Consider the following 24,364-nt stretch of genomic DNA (forward strand, 5'->3'; position numbering starts at 1 on the left):
AGGTCAAGATGTGTTAATGGTGGGGGAATATTTTCCCCTTAACTTAAGGTATAGGAGGAAATACAGAATTGCGGCACAAATCTCAACAGCTCGACCTACGCTCTTAATATTCGATGTATAGTGTGATGGGAAGGCAACCCATCACCAGTGCGAAATTGGAGGTCACAGGTCAAAAGGCAGTGGGGGAAAGGTCAGATATCAGACATTTTCTGAGGACATGGTCTAACGGACAGAGCGCAAAACTTTTTTGTTTCAGCGCTGACCTACCATTTTTATCACTTTATTGAAAGGACCATGAAATCCACTTTCCGCTGACGTGCGAAGAGTAAGTGTCTGATAACATTTTGACCCCCAAGAGGAGGGTTAAACATGAATTTGTTGAGTGTTAACAAAGGACTGAACTGCTTTTGCTATTAGAGCCCCCTCCTACCTGCCCTTTACCCCCCCCCCTCCACCCGTACTACGCTCGCACTCGACGCATATCCATGATAACATGTTAATATAGCGAAGTCATTAAAGTTACACAGCTGTATCTTTATTACTGTACTACCAGTAGGTATAGCAAAGCCTATCATAGATTTTAGATCTGTATTAGTAGTATCCTAGATATATGCTCTGAGTGCGAACGCGGTGCCGTGGCAGGAGGGCGCACTTGATTCGGTTGCCAGTGAGTTTATCAGAAGAATACCTGGCTACAGTACACGTATATAGCCTGCGTACGGTTGCCGCTGGCCAGCGGCAACCGTACGCGGGCTATAGTTACTAGAGCTATATGCATGCCAACAACATAATTTAACACGAGTGCTTCCGTGGCCCAGTGGTAGGCATCGTGCACTGTCCACTGAATGCTGTGAGTTTAAACCCTGGCCAGGTTAGTAGATTTTTCTCAAGGTGTAAAAACCTGGCTCTCAACATTGGAGACTGTGAATCTCCCGTGGCTCGGATTACCACGTAAAATGGCGGTCCCGTCTCTAGAAATACTAGCCAATGGGGACGTAAAAGAACCACTGAGGGCGCAATTAAAGGAACTCTGGCTGTGACCACCCTCAGTGCCATTTGGCTAAAGGCTGACTACCTGGCTTTACCCAAGCTAGGTCACACCTCATGGCTCGCTATAGCCCTTGTCATTATATCCAGTGTAGTGGACACCGACAAGCATGAGAACGTAACATTAATATTAATAGAACAAGAGTAGAGTTTACACAGTTGACTCAGTTCGACAGTTGTAACTCTGCTCTTGTTGGATTACATTCATTATTGTACCTAGCCACCACAATGCTCGCATTACAGCACACACATACATAACAACGTGGTGTCTGAAGCTGGGTTTGCACTATACTGTCTAAGACAGTGTGCAGTACTGTAGTACTGCAGTACCCGAGGCACTTGGAACGTCTCAATAAAAAAAAATGTAAACACGAAATGTATTTACTTCCAAAGTATTAATGTTTCTCTACTCTATTTCGCCTATTATTGCCGATAATTACCCGCAAATGCCGGTCAAATGCTCATCTGCAACACACAAGTACACCGCACGCCTGCCCTGTACACAAACAACATGAATAAGAGAGCAGGTAGGAAAGCGTGATCGCAAAATTTGCTCGACGCTTGCTTCATTTCTCACGACAACAGACCAAAAACACATCCAACGGCTTCCATCTTGGTATCTATGTGTAGCTAAATGTTCACTTGTTCGAATTATAACTTTGTCCTTTGTTCTTACGTACTCCTGCCAGAGATATCTCGTGAAATCCTGCAGGAAATATTCTCTCCGTGAAAATGTAAAGAGGACGAGATGTCTGTTTATACACGAGTAATGGGGCGCATTGCATGCCGGGATGAGCTGCTGCCTGCCTCCGAGCCTCCGTTTCGAGGCTCGCTAAGCCAAGCATAATGGGCACACACACGACTACAGTGATCGATTGAAAGTAGCGCCGTTAGGGATTTTCGGATGATACGTCCTCTTTACATTTTCACGGAGAGAACATTTCCTGCAGGATTTTACGAGATATCTCTGGCGGGAGTAGGTAATAACAGAGGACAGAGTTATAATTCGAACAAGTGAACATTTAGCTATTGATAGATACCAAGATGGAGGCTGTTTAGTGTGTTTTCGTTCTGTAGTCGTGTGAAATGAAGCGAGCGTCGAGCGAATTTTGCGATCACGCTTTCCTACAGGTCTGCTCTCTTATTCATGTTGTTTGTGCACAGGGCGTGCGTGCGGTGTACTTGTGTGTTGCAGATGAGCATTTGACTGGCATTTGCGGTTAATTATCGGTAATAATAGGCAAAATAGAGTAGAGAAACATTAAGACTTTGGTAGTAAATACATTTCGTGTTTACATTTTTTTCTTGAGACGTTCCAAGTGCCTGTGTGCAGTACAGCCTTGCAGTACTGACTTCATGCAGTCAAATTGTCGAATCGTGCCAGTTTCGCTGTTGTACAACCGACAATCGGCAGTGTAAACGTAATAGTCGCGCGACCAACTGGCTGGGAGGTTGGGAGATTAGGACATGTTTTATTTTCCCAACTCGGTATTGCTGAATTGTATAGATTTTTGCGATGCAGGCCACTCATAGAACAGCCATCAGGAGGTGTGTCCCTCCGGGGAGAGCATGTTTTTGCTATCGGCACCTTGGTGGCGGGAATTTTAATACATGCACAAATGTGTATCCGCGTCGCCCCGCGCGATTGCCGCCTCACGGTCGATAACGTAAGAGCTTTGAACATGTATGATGAATATATATATAGAGAGAGGTTGGTAGAAAGAAAAAAAACACCAAGTTGCCTACATAAAGTCAATAGTGTAAACCCAGCTTACAGGCCAAGACACACTGCAGCGACAGCGACCGACCGTAACGACAAACGACAAAGTCGCGGCGACTGGCGCAGCCACACTGCAGCGACAGCGACCGACCGTAACGACAAACGACGTTACAGAAAATGAGAAACTATTGTTTCCTATGAGCCATTACACACATTGCACTACATTGCACACACACGCGATAATGACCGGCGCAACCTCGACGACAAAAATATTTAGGAACGTTTCTATTCTCCAGCGACAGTGTCGTGAGCGACACTTTACAAATAGCCAATCGCAGCCATTTCCATCGGCACGTGACACAACGAGCACGTCATAAGTAACCCATAATGCTAGCCAAGACGTAGATTAGTCTCCGGCGCTAAACTCGCCCCCCCCCTCCGACTTTTATGTGGACCTCCCCAACTTCTGGAAGACCTTATTTTCTGGGAGGTCCAAAATAGTCCGATAAGCGTTTATTATCGTAAAACATCCATATTTCACAGGTGAAAGTTAAAATAAATAAAAACCCCAGGTGGTCAAGTGCAGTGTGATAACTGTGATTCAGAGTCAGATATCTAAATAGAACCCTTGTTAATATAATTTAGGTTCGACCTTCATAGTACATTCAATCTCACGTGCATGGAACGAGCACGATATTCACCATACTATACCACCATACCACACGTTCGCAAGCCAACTGTGTCTATATAGCTACGCTGCGTTGTGTTATAGACACACACACAAAATATAGGCCCATCTCCACACAAGCGGCGCGTCGCGGCGCGGCACCGTTCACCCCTACCGGCAAAGTTCTAATCTATGATATCTTCTGGCGCAGTCTCCACTGACACTGCACGGCGCAGGCCGGGTTTCACGGCGACGGCGAAAGTCAAATGAGTTTGACTTTTGCCGGCTGACAGGACGGCGAATAGACAATTGAACCAATCAACGCGATTGTTTTTTATCACGTGTTCTGGAATCGATATTGAAGCAATGGCAAAGGATTTTGTTGCAAAGTGTGACTCAAGGAAGGTTACATTTGGTTTCTAACACTGTTCTCTGTTTGCACATGTCAGACATTTGTTTTTGCATTATTGTTTTCATCATTATTATTTTCCTCTTCATCTTAATCATGCTAACTGTGTCACACAGTTAGCACAGTCTGTGTGTAGCTTTACTACTAGCTTAAACGAATTAATAAGACATTTTGGTATTTTATGTAGGCCCCTATACATGATCCAAGTAATGGTATTCATGACATCACAATTATGCAACACTTCCATCAACACGCTGAAATACGTGATATTGAACCAATACGTGCATATTCGCTCGCCCGCAGATCACGTTGGGATTAGCTGCTTGGTACCCCCCCCCCCCAACTTTTAACACGTGGTTGCGCCCTTGATACCTAGAGAGTTTTGCAGCCTGTTATTTAAAAGCAGAGTTTTTGCCATTTGTTCATGTGATGATGTGTACCACTGTGGCGGGTGCTGGGTGAACTTTGACCTAACGTCGGTCGATGTCGCTGCAGTGTGTTTGCGCCAGTCGCCGCGACTTTTGTCGTTTGTCGTTACAGCCGGTCGTCATCGCTGCAGTGTGTCTTGACTCTGATTCGCTGCCGAGCTTTGCTTATCTCACTGTTTACAATCAGCTCCAAATCTGGTGTTCCTGCAGATGGCGCCACTTTCCAACTGCTACGTAGAATAACTGTCAATGTCAGACCAGTGTCAGAATTAGTTTAAGTTCGTCCACGTTCTGTAAAAGTGTGTCACTGACAAGCCATGGCGCAGACTAGGAGAGCCACCAACTTTACGAAATTTGTGGTTTTGCTATTTTTACAAACTGGCTTGGAAATTATTAACTGTCGAAGTCAGATGCAGCTTGAAGAATCGCAATGAATTGTCCGTCCTCCGTCTCGTCCGTCTGTCAGCAGTTGGGCACAAGATTTAACCGCTCGAGCGTATGCAGTCTTGATATTCGGGGGGGGGGGGGTAAATCGCGTAAAGGCCTTGGGATGTCGAATTAGGGGGCACAGGTCAGGTCCAAGATGTGTTTAATGTGGGGGAAGTATTTTCCCTTAAACTTAAGGTTATAGAGGATAATAAGAATTGCGGCACAAATCTCAAAGCGTCGACCTACGCTCTTAATATTCGTGTATATGTGTGATGGAAGGCAACCCATCAATCCAGTGCGAGAATTGGAGGTCACAGGTCAACAGCAGTGGGGGAAGGTCAGATATCAGACATTTTCTGAGGACATGGTCTAACGGACAGAGCGCAAACTTTTTTTGTTTCAGCGCTGACCCATTTTTTATCAGCTTTATTGAAAGGACCAATGAAATCATTTCCGCTGACGTGGGCGAAGAGTAAGGTGTCTGAATAATCATTTGTGACGCCGTCAAAGAGGAGGGTTAAACATTGAATTTGTTGAGTGTTAACAAAGACTGAACTGCTTCTTGCTATTTAGAGGCGCCCTCCTACCTGCGCTTTACCCCCGCCCCCGCCTGCCACGCCGACTATCGGGCTCGGACTGCGACCCATATCCATGATACTGTTAATATAGCGCAAGTCTTAAAGTTACCAGCAGCTGTATCTTTATTAACTGTAGTTTTTTTTGCTACCAGTAACGGTATAGCAAGCCTATCATAGAATTTTAGATCTGTAATTAGTAGTATCCTAGATATATCTCTGAGTGCGAACGCGGTGCCGTGGCAGGAGGGCGCACTTGATTCGGTTGCCAGTGAGTTTTATCAGAAGAATACCTGGCTACAGTACACGTCAGTTGAGCGCTGTCGCTCTGCGGCACTTGTTATAACTTGCAGAGATGATTTGAATTATTTGTCATCAGTTTTTGATTTATTTTTATTATATTAAATTGAATAATTATAAATCTTGAACACAACAAAATATAAAAACTACTACCCAAAATACAGAGTCTTTTTTACCACTTTAAAACAGCTTACATTTAAGCATTTTATTCAGTATGGCTGATAATATTTTTGTTGCTGCTTGCTTTTTTTTTAGATTAGAGTTAATGTTTGAATATGTATTGAATGCACCGTGTACCTTCTGTCCTGTATCTTTATCACACTAGTTTTTGCCACCTAAATTATACACTGTAGTTGTAAATGATTTGTGGTACATTAATCAAACGGCTTGGGGCCAGTGTAAGTATTATTGGTTGTTTGAAAAGTATGATTTAATAACACATGTTTAGTTCTGCTAGATTATGAATGATATAAAAGGGTTTGCTTCTCTGTTCATGTGACGTTTATGGATTTTGACAGAACACAGTTTAATATTATGATATACCTATACAGGAGGGATGTTTGATGTGACAATGAATGAATTTTAATTAGTCATTTGATCCTAAAATGCAAAAGGTCATGTTCAAAGTGTTTAGTACATGATATGGTTACTCTAACTTGATATTTAGTAGTCTTTTAATAGTTATTTAGTAGATATATTGTGTCATGTAAAGATTTATTGTTTGTACTTTGATAAAGTGCGGGAGTGCATCAGTACAAAGTTTATTAGCTGATGCAATAAATGTATCTTGTTGATCTTTAGTCTTTGCATAGCTAATGTTTTTAAACATTTAATAACATAACTATATTTATGTAGATAAATACTGATTTGATACTGTTCTCATATTTCCTCATATAGATTCGCTCATAATATTTATGCTGTGTGTAGCTTCATTTCATGGTTTTATCATTTTCAGAACATGCATGAATATATACATTCAGATGACAAGGATGTTTGGCGTAAAGGTAGAGTTGATAAATGGAGAGTACCTTGATACAAAAGGACCCTACATACTGGTCTGTAATCACCAGAGCTCATTGGACATGATTGGTATATCATCTTGACTCATTGTTTAAATGTACAGTGCATAATAGATCATAAGTAAATAAATACAGGTAGAGCAAGTTAAAATACTAGAAAGGTGTTTTTCCAATAAGGGAGAGATATGTGAATATGAGACTGGACATTATTTAATTCTGTTTTACTCTTGTTGTAGTGATGGCAAACATTTGGCCAAACAATTGTGTTTGCATGGTGAAGAAAGAGCTTATGTATGCTGGTCCGTTTGGATTAGCCCTAAAGCTCTGTGGCGCCATCTTTGTTGACAGACGTCAATCGGGGGCAAATAGGCAGACAATGACAGATGTTTTTGCCAACGTTAAAGCAAAGAGTGTAAGTGGATTCTACCTCATTTCGTAACATTTTCCATAAAAAGAGATCTGATAATACACAGATAATGCATGCTGCTATTGTCAATGATTGCCTTTTCTTTCACTGTGTCATTTCTTGAATGATTAATTTCATAATGGTAAATTACGTGCATCTCTTAGTCAAGGCTTGTTGTATTTCAGATTAGAGTCTGGGTGTTTCCAGAGGGAACTAGGAATCATGAGTTTGGGATGCTGCCTTTCAAGAAAGGAGCTTTTCACCTTGCAGTGACAGCTCAGGTGTGGCTAAATTTTTATTTATAAAGAGCAGAGTAAGAGATGTCCAATTGTGTGGCAACTTGGGCGATTGACTATCAAATGTGTTCTGTTAAAGGGATGGTAGACTCTAGGATTTTACTGCATACAACTGTACTTACTGTATAACAAATCGTCTATACCCACACATATTTGTTACCAGATACCTAATTTAATTGTTATAATTAATTACACATCAACGCTACGAAATTTGAACGGTGCCATGACACCCGCGACCGTGCTGCCACCCCGAAAAAGTTGCGTATTTGACAATTTATTTTGCACGTTACAGACTGAGGGCTAATCACAAAAGTGTAATTGTATTTATACCTAAATGCTATTTAACCGAACGATATTCATTTTAGGGCAAATTTATCCATATTATAACTGAAACTATATGTCGTTTATAAGATATTACAATCCTTTTGCTTTTAAATTAATAAATAAGAAACACCCTCGGTCTGTAGCCCTTGGCTTAAAAGTGGTTTAGCGCAACTTATCAGATCGTGCGCTTTGAGTGGCGCCACCATCGTTGTAATCAAACTGTAGTCGTTAGTTTTAAAACATTTTTGAATAATATTTCTAATGGTGATTGAACCATGAAACTTTTTATGTAGCGTAATTTTAACCTAAATTAACTGAAAATAACCCTAGAACCTAGAGTAAACTGTCCCTTTAAACGTCTCATTTGCGTGTTTCAGATTCCAATTGTGCCAATTGTTGTGTCTTCGTACTCGGAATTCTATAGCAAAAAGGAAAGCCGATTTGGTACAGGTAAACATTCCATAAGGTGGGAATACTGTTAGACCAAACAAAATGATAGGCTCGCTATCCCTCTATCTCTATCTCTATGTCTATCTCTATCTCTATGTCTCTCTCTCTCTCTCTCTCTCTCTCTCTCTCTTTGTGTCTCTACCTCTTCTCTTTGCCTCTGTCTCTCTCTTTTCGTCTCTCTCTCCCTCTCTCTCGTTTCGTCCACATGCATGCATGTAAGCACTCACGCACTTGATTTGCCCTGCAGGCATATTAAAACCTGGTGTGATTTCTCTGTTTAGCTCATCTGACGTAGTCAGATGCAGCTTGTAGAATCGCATGATCGTCCGTGCGTGCGTGCGTCCGTCCGTCCGTCCGTCCGTCCGTCAACAGTTGGGCACAAATCTTAACTCCTCGACGTACGGTCACGATATTCGGGTCGTTGGGGGGGATCGTCAAAACGAGTTGGGATGTCGAAGCTGGGGGGTCAAAGGGCAGAAGGTTCAGAGGTGTAAAAGAAGGCGGAACATTCACTCCTTAACTTAAGGTTATAGGGCAGGGAAATGCAGAGATTTGCGCACAAAATCTAAACGGCAGTTGACCTCGGCTTCGTGATGTAGTGTGTAATCAGCATCATGGTAGGAAAAGCCACACTGCTGTCCGAAATTGGAGGTGCACACGCGTCAAAGGTCAGTGGGCAAGGGGCAGATTTTCAGACATTTTCTGAGAAATTGGTCTGACGGCGCGATGGAAAAACTTTTTTGTGTTCAAGCGGTGACCTAGCATTTTTATGGCTTTATTGAAAGGACCATGAAAGGTCCCTTCTGCTGACGTGCGAAGAGTAAGTGTCGGATAACCTTTTGACCCTCAAGAGGAGGTAAACTTGGATTGTTGACTGTCGTTAGAAAGAATTGATGCCGGTTTGCTGAGCTAGATCGATACATGCCTGGATGTATGACGGTACAATGTCACAGTATAATTTCTAATAAGCTAAATTTGGGTAAAGAAGTGATATTTCCTTAAATCGTATAATTTCTATGCATTCCTGTACTGTCAGTATGTTACATGAACGTATGGCACTGCCAGTGGGCGTGCATGTGTTGGAGCAGTTCTTGCCTGCATTAATTGTTGCAGCTGGGCAGCTCTCTAATTGCAATTTGCAGCCTGTAGGCTTGCCGTACGCGTAAATGGGATGAGTGCTTACCTAGATGCTGGTCTTGCAAATATGTGGCTATTACGAATGATGGGAGCTTGCCCATCTTTGATATCTGAAGACACCTTAAACGTACGCGCCATCTCGTGGCAACTTTCATTAACGATTCCAACGAACATTTTTTGCAAGAACGTTCCTGATACCATCCCTGGATTGCCACTGTTTCGGCGTTGTATGAACACATTCGGGACTAACAGCGTTTACCTAGAATCCCTCCACGCCACCACAGAGTTCCCGCAGTAGACGCTTAAGTATGAGCGCGTCGCTATGCGGCAACTTGTTACTACGTACGATGGAGCTTCCATCTTTAATCTGAGACACTTAACGTACGTGCATCTCGTGGAACTTTCGATTAACGATCCAACGGAACATTCCTTGAGAAGGTTCCATGATACCATGCCCTGTGCAATTCCACTGTTTCGGCGTGGTATGTGAACACATGGGACTAACAGGGTTTACTAGAATCCCACCACTCCCACCACAGAGTCACCGCTAAGTAGAACGTTAGATGAGGCGCTTCGCGCTCTGCAGCACTTGTTTTTTTAATTTTGGAAGTGGAAAAGCCTGTAAATGGTTACTTTATTATTTATTACCCTGGTAATTTGTGTTGTATGTTAGCATATTGTAATTATAATGTATCGAGGGAGTTAGTTACAGTACAGGGCCGAAAGCTAGCAAGGGGGGGGGGGCAAAGGGGCAGTTCCCACAAGAGTAATCAGGGAACAATTTCCAGCCAAAAATTTGCAAAGCAAATGTGCTATACAAAATAAATTTTGCATCAGCAATTGATAAATTTGTATAGCAGTTTTTTTCAGACAATCTACAGTGCAAATTTTACACGCCGCAGTGCATGTCTTGGCGTGGTTATCGTTCGTTTCGTTGCTGGTTTACAGGCCACAGCGTAGGGCTTAAGGGCCTTAGGACACGGAGTAGCCGATTCTGCACGCTTGCCCGGGCAGCGTTTAAACAAGTCTCGTGCGAGCTTGGCACTCGTCCGCTCGCTAATGTATCGAAGTGAAAATAATATCGGGCCGTTCGCGACGGTGGAGAAGCGAGGCTGACTCGCCCATGTTGGCGAGTAAAAAATAATTGTTCCATAAGAACTTTATCCAAATGTTGTCCTTACGCTTATATATCCAAACATTTGATGAAATACAGTTCTAGCGCATTGTGGGGAAGGGCGCGTGGATGCGTGGAGCGTCCTCGACCACGACATCCTCCACGTGGTATATTAATCAAAGGTCGCCAAAGAAAGCAGCCGCGGAGCGTTGCAGGCGCCAGCAACAGCGTGCGCGTGATATACGTGCCTGTGGTGCGGCATATTGATTGATGTACGGGGGGGGGAGGCAGGATGTTTAAAGAGTCAACGTTGGCCGTGGTGTTAACAAATCGAATAAAATCGGCGTAACGTGGCAATTTCATTGACGCGGCCAAAAGCCCAGCCGAGAATAAAAAGAATTGTAATTAACATGGTGTATGTTTCCGTTTAGCATCTCGCATGGGCTGCCATCGCACAACTTGCCGATTTCATAAAAAAATATGTCGTAGCAAATGGCCTGAAAAATACATCGGCCGAAATTGCGATGCAGATACCCGGGAAAATTATTTCCCTGGTAATGTTAGATACATTGGGCCTGTTTGTTCAGAGGAGTCCGTCTGCATCATGATCACTTGTTCTTGTAAATTTTCTCATAGCTGTTAATTGCGCTTTCTGTAAACGCTATCTCGTAACATTAGTGGGTGAGCCATGCTTAAGCATTCAAACATGAGCTTTAACTTTACGTATTCTGACAATGGGCATCTGCATCTATGTAAGTTTCTATGTGTTGCAGGGTAATAGTGTGTGCAACTCTGCCGTGCAGTTCTATGTGCTAACATTCGAACAATTGGACTGAACTTTCCGAAAACTGTTCAAAAAAGATTTGCTGGACAAAATTCATGATGTTGCCTTAAGAAACCGCATTGAGCGAAGCAAACGGACACAGTAAACGGGTACACAGTACTTTGCTAGTGGCATGGTTGCGAAGCTGCTGCGGCCTGTCTGCGTAGAAGATGCTGCGTCTGGGGTGAAAGATGCTGCTGCCTCCAGTGGAAGCATACTGCTGCTAAATAAAATGCTGCTGCTGGGTGGGTTGAAAGATGCTTGCTGCTCCAGTGGATAGATACTGGCTGTGTGCTGCTAAATAGAGATGCTGCGCCTGGGTGAAAGCATGCTGCTGCCTCAGTGCGAAATACTGCTGCTAAATATGAAAGGATTGCTGCTGCTGTGGTTGAAAGATCGGGCCTGGTCAGGGAGATGTACTGCCCTGCTAAATAGAATGATGCTGCTGCTGGGTGAAAAGATGCTGCTGCCTCAGCTGGAAGATACTGCTGCTAAATAGAAGATGCTGTTGCTGGGAGGATACTGCTGCTGCTAGATAGATGCTGCTGTTGCTGCTGCAAGGGTGCTGCTGCTGCTGTTGGGTGGAAATTGTTGCTGGATGGGGGGGATGCTGCTGCTGCTGCTGGATGGGAGGATGCTGCTGCTGCCTGGCATGAATGGCCTGCTGGGACTGCCTACGGATGCGAGAATGCTTGCTGCGTGCTGCTGTCCTTACTGGATGGCGAGGATTTGCTGCTGCTGCTGCCTGGCATGGCGAGGCAGGCTGCCCTGCCTGCTGCTGGAGGGAGCGAATGCTGCTGCTGGCTACTGCGCGAGTGGAATGCTGGCTGCTGCTCTTGCTTGCGTGGATGGTGCAGGATGGCTGCTGCTGCCTGGATGGAGGATGCTGCTGCTGCCATGTGCTGCGATGGAGGATGGCCTGCTGCTGTCTGCTGCCCCGGTGGGAGGCTGATGTCTGCTGCTCCTGGATGGTGGGAGGCATCTGCGCTGCTACTGGATTGGAGGATGCTGCTGCTGCTGCTGCTTGGAGTGGATTGGGAGGATGCTGGCTTGCTGCTGGCCTGAGGGGAGGGATCCTGCTGCTGCTGGCTGGATGTGAGGATGCTTCTGCCTGGCTACTGTGATGGAAGTGCTGCTGTGCTGGATGGGAGGTGCTGCTGCCTGCTAACTGATGAATGCTGCTGCTGCGGCTGGAGCGGGAGTGGATTGCTGCCCTGCTGCTGGGCTGGATGGGAGGATGCTGCTGCTGCTGCTGGATGGAATGCTGCTGCTTGCCTGCTACTGGCATGAAATGCTGCCTGCTGCTGGATGGAGGATGCTGCTGCTGCTGCTGGATGGGAGGATGCTGCTGCTGCTGCTGCTGGATGGGAGGATGCTGCTGCTGCTGCCTGGATGGGAGGATGCTGCTGCTGCCCCCTACTGGTATGGGAGGAATGCTGCGTGCTGCTGCTAGTGGATGGAGGATCTGCTGCTGCTGGCTGATGGAGGATTGCTGGCTCTGCTGCTGGGCTGCGATGCGGATGGATGCCTGCTGCCTGCTGCGTGGATGCGGAGGATGGCTTTGCTGCTGCTACTGGATGGAATGCTGCTGCTGGCTGGATGGGAGGATGCTGCTGCTGCTGCTGGATGGAGGATGCATGCTGCTGCTGGCTTACTTGGGATGAATCGCTGCCCCTGCTGCTGGCTGGTATGGGGAGGATGCTGCTGCTGCTGCTGGATGGGAGGATGCTGCTGCTGCTACTGGATGGGAGGATGCTGCTGCTGCTGCTGGTGCTGGATGGGAGGATGCTGCTGCTGCTGCCTGCTGGATGAATGCCTGCTGCGGCTGGATGCGGAGGATGGCTGCTGCTGCTGTGGGATGGAGGATGCGATGCTGCTGCTACTGGATGGGAGGATCTGCCTTGCTGCGCTGGGATGGGAGGATGCTGCCGGCTGCTATGGATGGAGGATGCTGCGTGCTGCTGCTGCTGGGATGGAGGATGCTGCGCTGCTGCTGCTGCCTGGATGGCGCAGGGATGCTGGCTGCTGCTGGCGCTGGATGGGAGGATGCCTGCTGCCTGCTGGCGGATGCGAGAGCTGCTGCTGCGCTGGATGCGGAATGCTGCTGGCCTGCTACTGGATGCGAATGCTGCTGCTGCTGCCCTGCCTACCTTGGATGGGAGGATTGCTGCTGCTTGTCTACTGCTGGCAGCGGAGGATGCTGCGTGCGCCTGGCTGGGATGGGAGGATGGCTTCTGCTCTGCTGGATGGGGGAGGATTGCCTGCCTGCATGCCTGCTGGCTGGTATGGAGGATGACTGCTGCTGCTGGCTGGATTGGGAGATGCTGCTTTGCTGCTGGCGGATGGGAGGCATAGCTGCCTGCTGCTGGCTGGATGGAGTATGCTTTACTGCGCTGCCGTGGATGGGCGAGCGTCGGTAGAGTGTCTTGCTGCTGCTGGCTGGATGGGAGGATGCTGCTGCTGCTGGCTGGATGGGAGGATGCTGCTGCTGCTGCTGGCGTGGGCGAGGGATGCGCTTGCTGCTCTGCTGCTGGCTGGCTGGATATGGATGCTTGCTGCCTGCTGGCTGTGATGCGTGAGGATGCTGCTGCTGCTACTGGATGGAATGCCGCTGCTGCTGCTACTGGATGGAATGCTGTTCGCCTCCTGGATGGTTTGAGATGCCTGCTGGCCTGCTGCGCTGGATGGCGGAGGATGGGCTGCTGGCTGCCTGCCCTGCTGGATAGGAGGATGCTGCTGCTGCTGCTGGGATGCGAATGCTGCCTGCTACTGCTGGCATGCGGCTGTGCTGCTGGCATGGGAGAGGGATGCTGCTTGCTGCTGGCTGGATGGAGGATGCTGCTGGCTTGCTGTCCGCTGGGATGGATGAGGATGCTGCTGCTGCCTGCTTGCTGGATGGGAGGCATTGCTGCTGCTGCTGCTGGATGGGCAGGATGCTGCTGGCTGGACTGGAGGGGATTGGGGAGGATGCTGCTGCTGCTGCTGCTGCTGCTGGATGGAATGCTGCTGCTGCTGCTGGATGGGAGGATGCTGCCCTGCTTTACTAGCTGGGATGGAGGCAATGCTGGCTGCTTGCTGCCTTGCGATGGGAGCGATTGCTTGCTGCATACTGTGGATGGAGGATGCTGCTGCTGCCCTACTGCGATGGAATGCCGCTGGCGCTGCTGGATGGAGGATGCTGCTGGCTGGCTGGATGCGCGAGGATGCTGCTGGCTGCTGGCTGGATGGAGGATGCTGCTGCTGCCTGCTGGATGGAGATGCTGCTGCTGCTAGCGCGATGGGAGGCATGCTGCTGCTGTCTGGATGGCGGGAGGATGCCTGCTGCGTGCCGGCTGCTACTGGATGGAATGCTGCTGCTGCTGCTGCTGGATGGGAGGATGCTGCTGCTGCTGCTGGATGGGAGGATGCTGCTGCTGCTACTGGATGGACGGATGCTGCTGCTGTCTGGTGATGGAGGATGCTGCTGCTGCCTGCCTGTGCGCGCTGCGATGGGGAGGAGCTGCTGCTGCTGCTGCTGGATGGAATGCTGCTGCTGCTGGCTGGTCATGGGCGGCGTGGGAGGATGCATGGCTGCTGCTGGCTGGATGGGGAGGATGCGCTGCTGCTGACTGGATTGGGAGGATGCTGCTGTGCTGGATGTGAGTGATGCTGCTGCTGTGCTGCCTGCGATGGGAGGATGCTGCTGCTACTGGATGGATGGATGGATGGATGGATGGATGGATGCTATTGCTGGGAGAATGCTGCTGCTGCTGTTGATGCCAGATGAATGCTGTTGATGCCAGATGAATGCTGTTGATGTCAGATGAATGCTGCTGCCGCTTATTGGATAGGTGGGCAGCTCTGTTGTATTGATGGTGAACCTGTTGGCAAGTTTCACGTGTCTTAAACACAGTCTATTCAGGTCGAATTTTTTGGCTGCATAGAAACCATCCGTAATAGTTGTTTCTAGCGTGTAGTAAGTTTAGGAAAATCACAGTGTAATACATTGTTTTATATACTGCCAATGTGTATGTATTGTGGAGCTGGTAATCAAGATGGAGAGATATCCAAATCTCAATTAATTGTGTTGATACAGATTTAGGGAATGCCATTGATTTGTGTAGTATTCTGATAATGGGATTAGCTGATTTGGAAAGCGATTCTGTAATATATTAATGCACTATTTTGCCAAAGAAGTTATGTATATGTATAATCATGAATGAATTTAATAACTGTATTATTGCAAAATAATTTTGCAATGACAACTCTGTATAATTCGTCTATGCACGCTATATTTTCACGAAGCTGTTCTAACAGAGCTGCGAGTTGTACACGAGTCCAAGTACCCACTTGATTCGTCTAATAGTATTTTAATATGGTGAGATTTTCTTTTTTATAACAAGGTTTTCTCAAGGCATTATCGGCCCAAATATGTGGTCATTACGTGTACATTGCCATTCGTGATGCTGGTAAGCTGGCGATGTAATCGTAATCGTAATGTGTAATCGTGGCAGATTGTGCCGATGTTGTACTGAAGACAAGAACAGTAGGTATCACTGTTGTTTGATATAAGAGTATCTAGTGGCAGTACTTCTTACCACGGCCTTGCCAACAACTGTGGCTTTATATAGTTGACTGATGCCACTTTGTGATATGAAGTGTTAATTTTACTCTTTATTTTTTACACAGCTGGTGGTTTAAGATGTATCAATTAGATCTCGAGAGAGGCCTTGTTATATACAACGCGTAACCGCGTTGCGTTCTGATATTATTTATAAAGAATATTCCATATTAAGCCAGCGTTCCGTGTTTTTATGTTGCTAGTAAGATTTGTGACGTTAAGTAATGTAACTAATCAACGCTATACGTTTTCTTGCAAGCTCTGGTACAAGTTCTGGATGTATTTTACTGTACATATAGAAAATGTATGTCAGGTTGTCTTTCGAGGGTTCGTATGGGTCTGAAGAATTGTCAAATACTATTTTGTTTCAAGCCTGCAACGTCCAATGACACATTCTTCGAAAATGAGCTGTTAAAGTTGGCTCGAAATCTCATTGAAATTTAACACATTCCGTATCCGAAAGGCAATAAATGTTGCTTCATCCAAAGGTTTATGTACTAATCGTTATTTGAAAATGACGAGATATGAGGATTGTATTGGTCCTAAATCTTACTCCTGTGCATACATTCCTGTCCTGGAAAATTGCCAGCCCTGGGAAACTAAAATTATGTTTCGCATTTGGTGCAAACCTCTGTAGACGGGTCATGTCTTTCAATATAGTAGTGAAATTAAATGGACTCAATGGGTCAATCTGTAAATCGCGTTTGCAAAAACAATTTCCTTTGACTCTACCTCCGTCCCAGTTAGCATGTAATTTTTCATTATATGACCCGATATCACGAATATTAATAGATCATTTGCGACTTTAGATGCACGTACGCGCGCGCATTTTAAGCGTTGGCATAAATGCTAGCTGCTGACCAGTCTCTACGACTTTCAAGTAGAGAGAAGCAGCAAAATAATTTGTGGCAGCCACCTTGTGGTATGGTTGGCCATCGTACGTACTCAGAAATAATTATTTTTGCCGCAGTAGAAATAATTCAACCGCGGTTAAATTATAGCCCTTTTACCCATTCAGATGCCTTGATACACAATTTAACCGCGTATGTGTAGCAAGGCCACTGATTTGGTAAACAGGGCCATAATTTAACTGCGGTAACAATTAACAATTAATTTTTTGACTACTGACCTCCAGTTTCGACCTGGCGATTTGTGTTGCTATTGTACGTGTATTGTAGTGCTATTCTCTATAACATTACGCCTAATAGTAAGGGTAGGTAAGGCCTATATAAGCAAAATGGTTTCTGTTAGTAATGCCTATTTATTTCTCTGTTGACATGTCTGTACACCATTATAAACGACTCGCAGAGAATTGAGAATGGATGACAGATGCACTGTCACGTGCCATCTGCTAATATAAAGTAACACAAAATAATGTTCTTATCTACAATCTATGATAGATCTATTCTACAGACCGCTCTAGCTGTGAACTACTAAGTCATTAAAGGAAATATACTTTAAAATAGTGAAAACATGATAAATGACTAAACAATTGTGTGTACAGTATATATCTGTAAATTATATACAGCACTGGCTATAAACGATTCAAATAATATGAAAATGTACATTTTCATAAATCATTCCAACAAAAAATGTACAATGCGGAGATCCACCGGTGTTTGTGGAATCACTTCATACACGAACACATGAACAAAATGACAATATAAACTCAGCAATCACTATGCCTATGATATGATCCGTTGTCGATTTGAAACGTGCGAGTCGCTGCAAGATACTGTTCTAAAACTCGTAGCAATATGCTGTCAGCTGGTCGCACGCAGCGACAGGACCGTAAATGTCGCGATACATCACATGACATACTGGCACTTTATCGTCTGCGCGAGAATTCGGGCACGCACGCGTCGTTCGATTCTAAAAATATACATCTCCTTATTTCGGTAACGCGAATGACGTCTATGCGAATTGCCACACAAGTCGTACCATGAACTTCGAACGTTATCATAAATCTTTACAACTGTCCAATTGATTTACAAACACGACCGCGTCTTCTAGATCAGCCAGCTAGCACTGTGTTTGTACGGTGGCCACGGATCTGAAGCACTGTGGGAAACAATAATAGGCCAGCCTGCAGCCTAGATACAAATATCAATCTATAAAGTTTGCCTTGTGCCTCAGCTATGTAAAAATGTACTACATACAGCGAGATGGCGATAAAGGACACAGGAAATGGGTTTTGATTAATCCAGTGAAACGTGGTAATTAATGAATGACCATGCAGTTTCTGTATTAATCCACTCATGCAAATTTCATGCTATCCCAGATCCTAAATTAGCTACACGTGCATTAAGTCGTCCACGCAACACGGACGACAAATAATCTGTCAGTGCGAAACTAACACAAGTTGTCAAACTAACATTACCATCCTAAAACCATGTAAAGGCATCACGTCATCCACCAGTGGTCGATATACTAACACCGTTAACAATTGCGTTCACATAGTACTACATTTTCCGATCACAAAAATAGTGCTCCAGCCAACTTTGATAATATCTACACAGGCTTAAATTATGAATTATTCATCACTGGCTAAATTCCGCTAATGGTCACAGAAAACAGAATACCATATGTTTAACCGCGTTATTACATCAATATATACAAGGCAGAATACCAGCACAGCTGACAAGGGTTGCCTTATTAGTTATTATTAAAGATTACGGCGTGGTATGTTCTCTACGTTCTATACTACAGGCTGGGGTGGAGTGTTGTATATATATATGTCCTACTCCTGGTCGGATTGTGGTGTGTTCTATACTACGGTTTGGGTAGTGGTATGCACTATACTATAGGCTGGGTGGAGTGTCGTATGTACTATACTATATGTTGAGTGCAGTGTGGTATGTTCTATACTACAGTTTGCGGTGTGGTATGTTCTATACTATAGGTTGGGGTGAAGTGTCATACCATGGGCTGGCGTGGAGTGTGGTATGTTTGATACTACAGGCTGGGTACAGTGTGGTATATTTTGTAATAAAACCTTACAGTTGTATTAAATAATAAGAGTTCTGGTACGTTCGCCACTACAGGAACCGTACGAAGGTTGGCTAACGAGGACAGAGGCGATCAAATGGAACAGCCACTGCGATAGGCAGTCACAGTAGCAGTACAAGAAACAAAGTTTTTAATCCTCGCTACATATTCTGTTCTCAGGCGACATGCAACGAGACTGGTGCGGCTCATCTCCCCCATTCATATGCAGGAAGCAGTTCCCGAGTTTTTCAGAATCATTTCTAATCACACAACGTAATATCACAGTACAAAACCAAGTGAATAACACACGCACGCACGCACGCACGCACGCACGCACACGCACGTTCACACACACACACATACACACACCCACCCACACACACACACCCACCCACACACACACACACACACACATACACACACCCAGAGCTATCTATTGTAAACGTACCCCGATGAAAGCCGCCACCTCAGTCACTCTGTGTGCTTAACTGCACCGCAACTGCAATGTCTTGCTCTGACTCTGTTCCCTTTCCCTTCCAACCCACCCCACTCCATACCCTTAAGTCGACCATACACAAACACACACAGTTTGGTATGCATGCTCTGAGAAAACAGAATATCTACCTGGATGGAACCTACCACACCACTAATACAGCCGGGTCATCACTAGAGAATAATTGGCGCAGGCATGAACCCACATCTACGTAAGTTCGAGTGTATATGAGGCAATAGTCTAATATACACTCGATATGTACATGCTGCACATATACGATAGTAATGAAATAGTTTGAGACCTACTGCAGTAGTATGGTTTATTTTACATTCATGTGTAAGGGGTATATCATATTCGAGTCTATAGCCAGCCAGGATGAATTCAAGTGATGAGTGAATTTCGTACAAGCTGAGTGATATACGTATTGTAGATATAACACTATTAAAAATAAATCTCTGTGAATGTGGAGTGGATGTTGTGTCGATTAGGCGCTATTTATTTTTGGTATCAAAAGATTTTGGTTGGCTGAGCTCTCACGCACGTACCTGTCACGTTCTCAGCTCCACCTACCAGGCACAACTAATCAATGGCTCTGGATAACTGGCTTAGATTCTCACCTGGATGCAATGCTGAGACCAACTGCCATCCCACACATCATTCCATCGACATCTTTCCTAAGACATTTGTTCATTACCTAACTACTAAAAATCATTTTTCGCAACACTCTATAGTTCATTTTGAACCTCCATTTCAAAATAAACAAATGTAAAAGTGTTGCGTGATTGGCTATGCACAAGCTGCTGGTCGCTGCCACAGACACTCCCCTCATTTTCTCTCTCTGTCTAGCTTGTTGCTTGTTGCCTTACGCAGAGTGTCTGGCCTCAACCATCGATAATCATGTCGATTGCAGAACCTTCCAAGTCCAACATAAGAAATGCTGGCAGCGCAAATGTTCAGTTTATTTGATTGCGATCACCAGCCCACGGGAAGTTCACCATCCCTCACAAATTCTCACTAATCGTTATCTTGTCAGTACTAAAAACCTCTGCCAACAAAATTACCAGCACGCGAATTTACTCCGACGCACGCACAAAGCACGCGGCTAAACTCGGTGGTGGCTCGTGTCCAGCAAACCTCCAGCACAGTGGCACCGTGTTCTCCCGCGGTTCCACGCAACTACCAGGGCGAGTAGCGGCTTCTGCTGCCGTCACCTGCTGCTGTGGTGAAGGCCAGAGTTGTTCTAGCTATCGAGTCACGCCCGCGAGCAGCGACCCCAGCGACACGGACGTCACCCAACTCGGCGGGATACACTTCCGCAGAGTAGGCTGCGTGCCTAGGTGGCGCCACGATGCGCCCACAGGACACCATGAGTCTGACACCTCTCGGGTGCGCTTGTGTGCACCCTCAGAGCCGCCGCTTGGCGTGAAGCATCTCCATGAGGAGGGTCTGGGTGGGCAGGCCGCCACTGAGGTGCTTGAAGTGAAGGAACTCCTCGCCACGAATGCTGATGAGCCTCAGCTCCGGCAGACGCAGCAAGATCTGTCCGAACTTGTCTTCCACCTGCAAGAAAGCACCGCAGCATTGATAACAAGAGTTGAACAACTCCTGCACGCTTTGCCCGTACAGCACACGCAAAGCACTGCATTGCATCACCACGCTTAACTTTTCAACTTATATTAATTATAATTATTATTATTAATATTAATAATAATTAATAATAATATTCTTAATTAATTATATTATATTAATTCAAAAGCTTTCTGGAACATTTATAACAAAAATTGTCCGACATGAAACCTTATCGAGATTGGACGGGTAAAAATATAGCAAGGGCTTCAGAGGGCGATGGAGATCTACAGTCTTGTACAATGGTCATGCAGATTGCACGAATAGAGCAGAGAAGCGGAGAAGACTAATTACGGAGATTTTGTGTTGACTCAGATGATTCTATCAAATAACCAATTGATTACTTTGAGGCAACTGCTCTTTTACATCACTGCCGATTCTTGTGTTTGAGGGGCTGGAATCTGAACAGAAATCCACAAATCCATTCCGGCAGCATCACAAGGTTAATTTCTAACAGTGTGAGAGAAAAACAGAATTGACAAAGCACTTACTTCTGGATAGAAGCTGGAGCAATACTCCATGAGCGCATTGTTGACCTTCTCCTGAGCTTCTTCGACCAGCTTGCTATTTGTCAGCCCCTTCACGTCTACAAGATTCAAAACACCACATTAACAAAACAGTGAGTGCTGAAACACCCTGCTCGTGAATCCATCAAACGTAAGCAAAGTTGTTGTGTTTTGTGCTCGACTTGGTGCCCTTTCAGTTGCCTTTGCACGGGGCAATATCACCTAAAGTGCCTAAATACTGGACGACAACATCACGTTATCCCTGTATACAAAAATATGCACACTGAAAGACGGTGCCGTGATTGGAATTGTAAGCTCATGCTCATCTGGATTAAAGGCATACTAGCTTGGCTATAAGGTTATGTACTTATTAACTACACAAGGTGCCAGTTACTCTAGCATTCGTCAACATTGCATAATCAATGGGCCTAGTATGCCTTTAAAAAATGTGCACATTTCAAGACGGTGTCATAATTATTGCGTGAAATTGTGAGGACGCTCACCTGGACTCGCACGCTCACCTGGATTCAGCAGGATGATGAACTTGATGCACAGATACTCGTTGCGATCGAACTTGATCTGTCGCAGCCGCTGTAGCAGCTCGTGATGTCGCTCCGCCATGTTGGAAAATCCAAACAGCGTCAGGTTGAGCAGCGAGAACTTCTGACCGTTGGGCAGCAGCGTCTCATTGGGCAGCGAGTTGTGCAGCTGATGGTAGACCATGTCGAGGATAAGCAACTCGGACCACGACAACTGCAGCAACTTCATCTGGTCCTCAACCTATGCAGAAACGAAAGAACGAGTTTGTTTACTAACGGTCTCTGATCGTCTTTGGCAATTTAATGTATGTAAGTATGGAAATCGGCATATTTATTAATAATACCGACAGTGAAGAGCAAACACTCCAGGTACATACTGGATTGATTACGTAGCCGTTGATAGATGGCAGCAGCTGTCTTAACTGCAGAAGGCAGAGCCAGTCAGTGAAAGTAGGTAATATAGGTCTCGCCATAATTATCACAGCTGCAGCTGTCCTAGCTGACCTATGTCCTTTCTGACCTCAATACCAGAAAGATCAATAGCAGGCTCGTGCATGACGTGAAAGGCCTGTGTAAACTGGCCTAGATACCGAGAGCCAGGAATAATAATACATAGCTGTTGGACAGGCTATCTGCCAGCACCCACTCAGCCGCAGCAGTTAGAAATAGTAATGCTTGCTAATAACACCATTCTGCCTATAAACGCTTCGTTCTGGAAAGTCTATTATCACAGTGGGATAGAACAAGAGGAAACACTGTTTGCAGCTAAATAGAGACGGGAGGGAGTGGCTGGTTTTCACTGCAGCATTACATTGCATTCTCTACCCCACCCCACAATCCATCGCGCTTTCTCTCTCATACGCACTCCGCTTCCCCTATCCGTTTGTCACGCAGTCGCTTTCTCAACGTAGCCCTCCTCCTATCTCGTTTGGACGCACACACAATTATCATCACTTACTCCTCATATCTCTCTTCGTTCCCTACAGCACTCTAACATCTCCCGTGCCACTCACTCGTTCATCCTCTCTCACTCTTCCATCTCCCTCCTCCCTCTCTCACTAATGCTTCACTCACCTTCACTCACGAGTTCATATTTCCTACTCATTATTAATTACACAATACGAACTGCTAATCATTAATGACAGGCTTTAATAACTAACAAAACAAATTTCTTTCAACACAATAGAACCTCATGTGCCAGGCGAAAGCTTCTAATAATTGGAGTTCCAATAATGCTGCTAACATCCAATTATGTTTGCATAGAAATGTAGTACTTTCTCTTTACTGGTGGTGTTTCTGTACGTCGAATTACTGGACAACTAACACAGAGATGCCAACACTTTTCTGAGCAAACTGTAGTGAGGATATCTGAAATCTGTAGTCCGAGGGCAATTTCCTGCATTCTGGGACCCAAAATGATAATAAGTTCACACTGATATTTGCTGCTAAATACATGTAGTTATTTTTAATCATGTTATATCAATGTAACACTGAAACAAAACAATTGAAATATCATAAAAAAAAAATTTTTTCGATCGTAATAAAAATCGTAGTTGTATGCAAATTGGTCGTAGTGGTCAAAATGCAAACGAAATTCGTATAAAATACGGATAAATCGTAGTGGTTGGCATCTCTGCTAACCCCATTGTCATTCTATCGCGCGCACGAATATTATACGCGCGCAGGCAATCAGCCGCCGTCCAACTGACTACCACACCGTCTGAGAGGAGACTTGAAATAAGGCTGACGGTGCTGATCGATATTGGTTTCATTAACAACAACTTTACTATGTGCACGAGCAAATCTCATGGAGACTAAACATTCAGGGATAGGGAATTCGTTAACAGGGCTCAATGTAGAATACCATTACAGCTGCGTGCATCGCGTGTCATTTCTACAGCGTTCCCGTGCAATCAGTCATCGCCGCCCTGCACGACTGCTACGTATTATTATAGTCCTGTATCACGCAGATAGCTAGTGCTCGTTAACGCGCAACTATGGGATTTTTAATGCGTAAATTATCAGTCGCCTGTCGCGATGACGCGTCATGTGATATTTATGGCACGTCATATATATATAACTGACTGTACTGAATGCCACCACTTTCAGCAACGACTATGCGTGATATGGACATCCGGCTAATTTAATGGAGACGAAAATGGGCCAGACAAATAAATGAAAGCATAAATAATTCAGGACACCTGACTTCGTCTACCCGTAGATGTGGTTTCGGGAAACGTTGCAGGTTTGCACGGGTACACACGAATGGATTCCCAATTGCTGACTTATTTACTCGAAAAAGGAGTTTTTTTATTGGGTTACCGCTTATCGATTACCTACTGCCAAAAAATAGGCCTACAAAACGCTAAACGCTAACTGCGAAGCACTGAGGAATCATCATCACTCGCTCACTCACATACACACAGTCACATAACAACTCACACAATCCGTAAATAATCCCGTACTTT

At 45.2% G+C, this 24,364-nt stretch overlaps 2 protein-coding genes across 4 annotated transcripts in view; one reads left to right on the plus strand and one right to left on the minus strand.

Moving 5' to 3' along the window:
- Positions 1-8,365, plus strand: part of LOC106808153 (1-acyl-sn-glycerol-3-phosphate acyltransferase alpha-like) — an 11,291-nt gene extending 2,926 nt beyond the window's left edge. The window contains exons 2-6 of the mRNA XM_014810773.1: positions 6,531-6,664; positions 6,831-7,006; positions 7,186-7,281; positions 7,998-8,070; positions 8,352-8,365. Coding sequence (XP_014666259.1) covers positions 6,531-6,664; positions 6,831-7,006; positions 7,186-7,281; positions 7,998-8,070; positions 8,352-8,365 — 493 coding nt within the window. The remainder of the gene's footprint in view (positions 1-6,530; positions 6,665-6,830; positions 7,007-7,185; positions 7,282-7,997; positions 8,071-8,351) is intronic.
- Positions 8,366-16,985: 8,620 nt separating this feature from the next.
- LOC106812477 (nuclear hormone receptor FTZ-F1-like) overlaps positions 16,986-24,364 on the minus strand; it is a 53,032-nt gene continuing 45,653 nt past the window's right edge. For all 3 annotated transcript variants that reach the window (XM_014816398.1, XM_014816471.1, XM_014816548.1), the window contains 3 exons: positions 21,879-22,137; positions 21,343-21,437; positions 16,986-20,785 (listed from right to left, as the gene is read on the minus strand). In XM_014816398.1, the coding sequence (XP_014671884.1) occupies positions 20,630-20,785; positions 21,343-21,437; positions 21,879-22,137 (510 nt within the window). In that variant the 3' untranslated portion in view covers positions 16,986-20,629. The remainder of the gene's footprint in view (positions 20,786-21,342; positions 21,438-21,878; positions 22,138-24,364) is intronic.

The sequence above is a fragment of the Priapulus caudatus genome, unplaced genomic scaffold, assembly GCF_000485595.1.
Source record: "Priapulus caudatus unplaced genomic scaffold, Priapulus_caudatus-5.0.1 Scaffold1, whole genome shotgun sequence".
NCBI lineage: Eukaryota > Metazoa > Priapulida > Priapulimorpha > Priapulimorphida > Priapulidae > Priapulus > Priapulus caudatus.